The 8,768-nt window shown below is 44.5% G+C and overlaps 1 protein-coding gene across 1 annotated transcript in view; it reads left to right on the top strand.

Moving 5' to 3' along the window:
• Positions 1-8,768, top strand: part of Adgrv1 (adhesion G protein-coupled receptor V1) — a 479,349-nt gene that overhangs the window by 104,762 nt on the left and 365,819 nt on the right. The window contains exons 43-49 of the mRNA XM_004644067.2: positions 522-697; positions 1,594-1,718; positions 4,142-4,299; positions 4,395-4,541; positions 5,099-5,206; positions 7,150-7,414; positions 8,129-8,251. Of these exons, the coding sequence (XP_004644124.1) occupies positions 522-697; positions 1,594-1,718; positions 4,142-4,299; positions 4,395-4,541; positions 5,099-5,206; positions 7,150-7,414; positions 8,129-8,251 (1,102 nt within the window). The remainder of the gene's footprint in view (positions 1-521; positions 698-1,593; positions 1,719-4,141; positions 4,300-4,394; positions 4,542-5,098; positions 5,207-7,149; positions 7,415-8,128; positions 8,252-8,768) is intronic.

Genomic DNA, 8,768 nt, shown 5'->3' with positions numbered 1-8,768 from the left:
AGCTGAGCCATCGTCTCTGCTCCTATGGGTTTGCTTCCTTTCCCTCATGGTCACGCATGTCAGTGGTTTCTTTCCCTTTCATTGCTGGGCAGAGTTTCAGTATTCCAGTTTGCTGTTCCATCCTCCACTGGTGAGGCTCTGGGTCGCCTCCGATTATCCCTGCCACCCTGTTACTGCGCTTCAGCACTGACCCCTCGCTTAGAATGGGCCGAACAGAGCTGCACATTCAGGGCAGCGCAACAAGCTCACAAAAAATGCAGATGTGAATTCAGTCTTTTAATGAGTGTTATTTTTAAATGCTTAAAATAGTTACTTTTTAGACCGTTCATTGCAATTTAGCACTGATTTGAAAATGTGTAAGCCAGTACCTTAAAACAATTATAGCTGTCACGTTATGGGGGTTATTAGCAGAACCGAGGTGGTATTGCTGAAGACATACTATTTTGTTGTTGGATGTTTAATGAAGTTCTCTGTGTTGGAAACTGTGTCCTGGTAACTGTATCTTCTGATCTCACTTTCAGGCCCTACACATATCTGCCGTATTAGACGCGGAACCAGAAATGGATGAGCACTTTGTCTGCACCTTGTTTAACCCAACTGGAGGTGCTAGACTAGGGGCGCACGTTCAAACCCTGATCACGGTTCTGCAAAACCAGGCCCCTCTGGGGCTGTTCAGTATCTCTGCTGTTGAAAATAGGTACAGTTTATTATTAAGGAGTTCACTTTGGAAACTAGGTAGAGAATGTTTTTTGGGCCTAGAAAATGTCTGATTATTTGAAAAGGGATTTTGTTTGCTTATTTGTTTGTTTGAGACAGGGTCTCACTGTGTAGTCCAGGCTGGCCTTGAACTCATGGCAGTCCTCCTGCCTCAGCCTCCCGAGTGCTGCGATTTTATGCATGTGCTACCCTAGCTGGCCAACAAAGGGCTTTTAAAATGACCCCTGAGAGCTCGAGTCAGAGGCTGGAAGCTCTCTCTCATGACTGGGAGCATCCAAGCTAAAGCTGCCTGGTATAAGCTGTGATTAAAAATTTTGTATTCTCAGCCTTTCTAGGGAAGGTCTGAACTAGTTTGTGTTTTTTAAAATAATGAAAATCAAGAAATACAAAATGTGTTTAGGTGCTCAAGCCAAATGAGTGACTCTTCCACTGCAGCACGTCTGAGTTCTAAGACTTCCTCTGAGAGCTACACATGTTTATATTTTATATTTTAAAACACTTCAACAGATGGACTTTTGTTAGATTACTAAGAATTTCTTGATTCATTTTTCTCCAGGCAGATGTTTCTGATTTAAGTATTAAGAAATTTAGAAATGATAGTTTTACTTCTTTATTGGGGTGTGAAGTTTCTAATTCTCAGTGTTTTCTGAAGATTATACCCTGAGGATACTGCATTTGGACTTTTTAGAAAATGCCATAAATGAATAAGTTTTTAATAGTAGAATCTGGTCTCTCCAATACTTAAAATTTGTGGATGTTACTTAAGTTGCATAAATTTAGTAATGTATCAAACATGTGCCAGCAAATGTGTATCTTTAAAAATATGTAAATTGTTCTTTTTTCTGCTTTCCATAATCCATTTGTTTCACCTTTTAGAGCCACCTCTGTTAACACCGAAGAAGCCAACAGGACTGTGTACTTAAACGTGTCCCGGACTAATGGCATTGACCTAGCCGTGAGTGTGCAGTGGGAGACAGTGTCTGAGACAGCGTTCGGCATGAGTACGTTTCCTTTCCTACGTGAGCAAAAGTGTCTAAGAAATACCGCTTGTGTAAGATGCATGTTACTTTCAGGGACTGAGTTTCACAAGCTCATAGCAAGTAGAGAACGGCTGTCTAGTCCTATTGTTGGGTCCACATATATTTATTTATTCTATATTTTAGGGAAGGGCCTACAGAGTGTTCAGGGTCTCACTACTAGATCAGACTTGTAGTGATCCGCCTGTTTACAGCCTCCCAAGAGCTGGGATTACAGGCTCATGCACCACGCCCAGTCTCAATGGTCATCCCAGCATGCCCCAGGGCGGGGCTGGCACGGCAGGCCTGGGGATGGAACCCCTGGCCCCTGGGTCTGCTTGCAGGTGCTTTAATCCACTGAGCTATCTGGCCGACCCTCACATGTATTTATTGAGTGCTTGCCATGTGCGAAGCGTGGTGCAAAGTTCATCGATCTTAGAATTCAGCAGCTACCAGAAAATAATCAAATATGCAAAAGTCAGTGTCACCAGACTATAATCAGTGCTCTAAAGGGGAAGCTGTGAGTGCTGTGAGCACCAGGATGGCAGGTGGGGACTGAGTGTGCAAAGGACTGGGCCTCAGGACCCTGGGGATGAGACCAGGGAGCTGGTGACACAGGAGACTCATGGCGTAAGTGGAATCCAGATCGGACAGTGGCATAGAGGAGGGAGAGCTCTGAGCTCGCTTGGCTATGGCAGACCTGCTGCCCGAAGAGCCTGAGAAACTTGGGTGGACACCAGGCTTTAACCTGAGGTTAAAAGATGGAACTTTCTCCCACTAAGTCTTTCAGTGGTACAGGAATAGAGGAGGGCGAGGAGTTATATAATGAGGTTTGCATTTGATGTTATTCATAATGCCATGAAGAATTGACTGGTACAGAGAAGAGGGGAGGGGAGAGAAGAAGAGGGGAGAGGATCCAGGAAGATCGTCAAAAAGGCGAAAGACGATGGCAGCTCAGGCCGTGATGTGCCACATATGGAGGTGAAGGGAGGGAGAGGCAGGCTGACTGCTAGGTTTCCTGCTCTACTGTCGCATGGAGGGTCACTCCACATCAGAAGATGGATAGGAGCTGAGTGGCCTGATGACCTCGCAGAGGAGGCTGAGAAGCCCAGGAGAATCTGCGACTGCAGACGTCAGCAGAAGAATGCGTTCATGTGGAAGGGGAGATGCACTGTGTCATCTGCTGACCAGGAGTCCAATAGGATGAGGACCCAGAAGTATGACCGTGGTAGTTAGCCCCACAGAAAGCGTCAGTGACCATAGCAAGCGCCATTTGTATAGCAAGATAGTAACACGTGGAGTGGCAATGAGGGAACTCCTCGGCCATTTCAAGAAGTTTAGCTGGGGAGGTAGGACCACAGAAGGTGGTGGTGTGTAGGATTGAGAGGCTGGGTTTGCTTTTGTTTGGAGAGATCCAAGCAAGAGTGTACCAGTGCTGGTAGGAAAGGGAGTATCTAGAGGTGAAGGGGACAATGGCACTATGGGGGCCTAGAAGGCGAGCAAGGGAGGTTACGGGTTCTGACTCAGTTCTCTCATTTCTGCTCGGCCTCTGCACGTGCTCATTGGAAGTTCTTGTGAGAAGGGAGAGTCTCACGTGTCAGGGTTATTTAGTCTTTATTTATTTGTCTTCCTGAGTTACTGTGGAGAAGGATTTGGGCCCACATCAGGGTCATTGAAGACTTCTGAGAAAGTGGCAAACTGGGAATTCTCAAGGTTGGGCCCTTAGGAAAGGAGATCGCTGCAGGATGCTGCCCTGAAGCGTTGCCCTTGTGCCTTCCTGAAATGGTCCCCTAACTGTCATCAGTCGCTTACGAGAAGCCTGGCTTTCAGCCACGACATTTGATCATGTCAGATCTCGTTCACACCACTGGCCAGAGTTCGGAAAGAACGTACTGTTTTTGGAAAATAGTCACAATAATAGGTCACAGAAACTCTGTTGTAGTTGCTTTCAATTGCATAGCAGTTTTCTGCTTTTTGCTCTTTTTTGTAGACAATTTTAGGACTTGATCAACAGCTTGATAAAATTTTGCATTGGCATTCTTAAAATACATAGAATGTAAAATGAGAAATGACTGGGTAGGCAGGGTTTCAGAATGGTAGCGTAGGTTGTACGTATTGGACATTGTACACGTTTCTGTCAGGGACGTGTTTTACTAAAAAATTTCTCAACTTGTGTTTTCATCGCCTTTATGAAATTTGGTAAAATCATGGTTAGCAGATTTCCTTTCTCCCTGTTTTTTAGTATTTATTTTTAAGAATACCTCAGAAAAGTCTATATGGATTCAGAGTAAAGGATTAATATATTTGTGTTTTAAAAATCATTATTTTTAGTTATTATTTTTAAATATTCCAGCAGATAAGGTTTGGCACTGGTTCTATAATGGTAATTTGTTATTTATGTTTTTTAGGAGGAATGGATGCTGTTTTGTCAGTAGTTCAAAGTTTTTTGAATGAGTCAACTTCTGGCTGGTGTTTCTTTACTTTGGAAGGTTCGGTATATGGTATAATGTTAAGAAAATCGTCATTTACTCTTTATCGATGGCAAGGGATTTTTATTCCACTTCAGGTAAACATCATTATTTTATTGTACACAAAACAAAATATTCTGGTTAATTTTGGGTGCAGCATAAATTATTATTGTTGTTGTTTCTTGATTTCTAGGAGGTAAATATAGAAAATCCTACAATGTGCGAAGCCTTTCATATTGCTCTTTCCCCCTACTTTGTAATCACTCATGAAGAAAAAAATGGAGAAACGCCTTCTGCTAATAGTGTGTATACGTTAACATCTGGATTGAAATTACTCCTGGTAAAAAATTTTTTTGTGTTTTTCCAAAGATTGCTTTACTTAAAAAATTCAGATTTGTAAGATTAATCAAAAGGGAAAATAGTGTATGTTTTATTTTATGGTGGCAAAGGAATTTTTAAAAAATTGGTATTCGTTGTAGCAAAGAGCCTTCACTCGGGGGTATTGTTTTCTTGAAATGAACTTAGATCCAGTAATTCTTTAAGTCTTAAACTTTTGTAAACATTTTTTATTTTTTTATTTGATATATTTGGTACAGAGCCTCACTACACAGCTCCAACTCGTAGTGATCCTCCTGTTTTCAGTCTCCCCAGGGCTGGGATTACAGACGTGCACCACCTCGCCCAGTCTTGGTGGCCAGCTCAGCACATCCGGGGGCGGGGCCAGCAGGGCATATGGTACCAGGGATTGAACCTGGCTCCTTGCAGTTCTGTTAGCCGGTGCTTAGACCCCTGAGCTATCTTCACAGCCCCAAGTCTTTAAATATTCTTACAGTTAATATGGTTACTGTCTTTCTCAGTTAAAATCTTCTTTACGCTAACTTTTACTCTTCCTTGCAGGTTCAAACAATTATTGTTTCGGAAAGTTCTCAAGTAAGATATTTCACTGCAGACAACCAAGACTATTTAATTATTTCAAGTCAAAGAGATGATTCCAAATTCACTCAGGTTTGATTCTTTTAAAACTATATATTTCCCCCTCTTTAAAAAAATACTATCATTGAAACATATTAGATGTGGCCTGTAGATTTTATACAAAAGAGAGCCATGCTTTGATTGTAGCAGAAGAGTCGAGGAGAACGTGAACACTGATTGGTCACAGTTAAGTTTTTAACAACAGAGCTGTGAATAGTATGTTTTCTTCAAGAGTTAGAGCAAATGTTACCATCGTGAACACTTCATTAGAGTGTAACTGAGGTGGATTACCTCACGGAGAAGAGTCACCCGCTAAACAAGCGCTTCGCCCTAAAGCCTTGATTGACATCGCCACCGGGCACCTGCTGTCTCCCTAGAAGTTCCACGTCTCTCTTGGACACTGACCCCACCTGGCAGTCCCTGTGATGGCTGCTGGATGATGGCTGCCGCTCAGGCCTCTGTGCTTGTCTTCCCAACACCGAATTAAAACTCCCTCTTGAATCCTGGCCTGGTGCTCCCTCAGGCTGTGATGGCGGAGCCCACTTCTGGTGAAGCCTGCCCTCTTCTGGGGTCCCCTCATGCCCTCCCAAGGCTTCTGTTCCCGTCCTTCATAGGCATTTCTTTCCGGCTGGCAGTGTGGCCATTGGCATGAGCACTTGAGAGTTGTGCAGCTTTACAGAAGCCCCCCCCCCCGCCCGCTCATGTCACCCCTGAGTCTCCACTTCATCTCTCTTCTCCTTCTGTGGAGGTCTTACTTTGTCCTCACCTCCTCAGGCTCCCAGTGACAGTGGGATTGCCGAGACAGGAGGCTGTGTCTGTCCCCATCTTGTGCTGCTTCACATCGGCAGGTGCCGTTGACAGCTGCCACTCCTCGCCCTGATTGTCCCCTCTCTCATGCAGAGGGCACACGTGTGTCATCCTCTCAGCTTCCTTTGCCAGCTTCTTCTCTGTTTTCTGAAGTGGGCAATCTTAGGGTTCTCTAGAATTCATTTTGAGTTTAGATTTCATTTTTCTCTCTTCATTTGTTCTGGCTCATGTTCTCAGTGCTGTGGCTTTGCGTATCAGCTACAGACTCACGACTTTCGGGTGCTGGCCCTGGCTTCCCCCGGGTGTTCCCGACTGGCGTATCCACTCATATGTACCTTCCGTGTAATGCTGAGCATGCCTTGAGCTGACCTTCTCATTTTCTCTCTGGAACATGTATTTTGGTGTCTGCGTTTGTCTCAGGAATTAGTAACCCCAGAAGTGCAATTGCTGAAGAAAGAATTCTGTGATACAACCTTGCTTGATTCCTCCATTTCATTTTGTCACTTCTAATTTGTCACTGCTTTGGATCATGTGTCTCACGATATCTGGGGAGTGCTGCTCTGTCTGTCCCCCCCCCCATGCTCAGGGGTGCCTCAGTGCAGCCCGTAAGCCAAGGTCTAACTGCCTCCTCTCATCTCCACTCACCGTTGAATAATGGGAACAATTTTTTTTTAAATATTGATTTGTTATTCCTTACTTTAAAACTATCCTATGATTTCCAGTTATAGTTACTATGAATTTTTAGTTCTTTAGTGCAGGCTGTATGTAGTATAACCATATTTCTCATTGGCAAGGAGAATATCGCATCATGCCTGTTGTCTTGGGACTATTATTCATGATTATGTTTCACTCTTGCAAGGGCCCCTATTTGAATGATAAATTGTTGGGTCACCTCATGAAAGGCCCCTTATGGCCTTCGCTTTTCATTCTTTCAAAACTTTTTATTTTTATTGGTCCATGTTTGCAGGACACGATGAGTGAGGCCTCTTGGGGAGCGGGTTCAGGGACGCCGTGCGTCTTCACTCTCTTCATCCCACCACCCACCTCTGCTCCTACTTATGAACGTGTCCTCACTAAAGAAAAGGACCCAGGAGAGAGCGCCTCTGACACTGGCGCACTTACAGTTGAGGTCCCCAGCCTCACACGCCGTCTGTGCCCATTTCCTGCAGGTCTTCAGGTGGCGTGGAGGAAGCTTCGCGCCACACCAGAAGCTCCCCGTGCAAGGGGTGCTGGCCGCGGCCCCATTCGCCAGAGGCGGCTCGGCGTTCCTGGCCATGGCACAGGCCGACCCCCAGCTCCCGGCCCTCGTGTTCAGGTGGTCCGGTGGTGCGTTCGTCTCCTCGCAAGAGGTTCCTGTCACCGGCTCGGCACACCTAGAGGCTCTGTCTTTGGACAATGATATTTACTTAATTTTCGCCAAAAATGTCTCTGTAGGTGAGAAGATTCCACATTTCTAGTGCCTCTATAATTAGTATAAAAGTCGCCTAGCGCTTATACTGTATGTTTCATACAAAAATGCTCTGGTAATATTTTTAAAGATAATCTGTAGACTCTTTCTTGGTGGATTAATAGTAATTGGCAGTTATAAATTGATTTTGGAAAAAATGAAAACTTGTCTGTCATACTGTGGTGTTCTCAACTGCCATTTTAAAGTTACAGTGAAATAAAATCAGTAATGAGTGAATCAAGTGGGAGTGTCTGTGGCGCTGTTAGACCCAAAGCGCAGGCGTGCAGCTTTTTATATAGGTATTCCTGGGAGGTCACGGGCAATTTAGGGTACTGATGAATAGTGTTTAGCAGCTTTCATAAGATTGTTGTGCAATATCCTCTGAATATAAAATTCTTCTTAGTGAAATTTTCATAGATAAAATCCCGGCAGTCTTAAAAAATAAAACATTTTGTCCTCAATATTTTTTTAAATGACCGTAATGTGTACACTTAGTGTAGTAATGCTGAGAGACTTCTGCAGTCTTTCTGTGTCGCAGTTTGGTTAAATTGACTGGATTCTGGCGGAACTGGGGACTGAACTCAGGCCCTTCATTCTGGAGAAATTTGTTTAATACTTTGTTATGGCTTCACTGTGTAATTTTGTCATTCTGTTTCTATGCCTTTGATTTGATGATCTGGTTTATTCCGCTGCTGCCGTAGGAGCTGAGAGCTCAGCCGATGTTTTCGTCTGGGAGACGGGCCAGCCCTCGTTCAGGTATTTCCAGGCCCTGGACGTCGCTGCTGTGAACAGAATCCGTGCCTTCACGCCGGCCTCGGGCATAGGTGAGGGTTCTCAGCGCGAGCCTCTGGAGGGCGCGCTGGTGTTGGTCTCCGTGAGTCTGTTGCAGTCTCTCTGCCAGGCAGCTGGCGTCCTGCGGGCGGACGTCAGAGTGAGACTGTGCTGAAATCCTCCGCAAGCGCTCGCTCACGTTTCAGCAGGACTCACGCTTGCACAGTGAGCGTTGCGTGGGAGCGCGATGGAATGAGTGCCGCGGCCCGCGCTGTTTCACGGTTCGACTTTCACGGACGCACTATTTCGCGGGTTTTAAAAAAGTGCATATATTCTTTAATTTGAAAAGAAAAAAACACTTTAATGGTATTAAAGCTTGCTTTCTTTCTTTTCTTTCTTTCTTTCTTTCTTTCTTTCTTTCTTTCTTTCTTTCTTTTTTTGTTTGTTTGTGGAACAGGGGATTGAACTCAGGCTCTTGCGCTTGCCAGGGAAGTGCTTATTCTACTGAGCTGTGTTCTTGGCCTTTTTTTTTTTTTTTTTTTAAAACAACAACAACAACAACAACAACAA

The sequence above is a fragment of the Octodon degus genome, unplaced genomic scaffold (genome assembly GCF_000260255.1).
Source record: "Octodon degus isolate 3935 unplaced genomic scaffold, OctDeg1.0 scaffold00190, whole genome shotgun sequence".
Lineage (NCBI taxonomy): Eukaryota > Metazoa > Chordata > Mammalia > Rodentia > Octodontidae > Octodon > Octodon degus.
The sequence above is the reverse complement of the archived record's forward strand: the minus strand, read 5'-3'. Positions and strand labels throughout refer to the sequence as shown.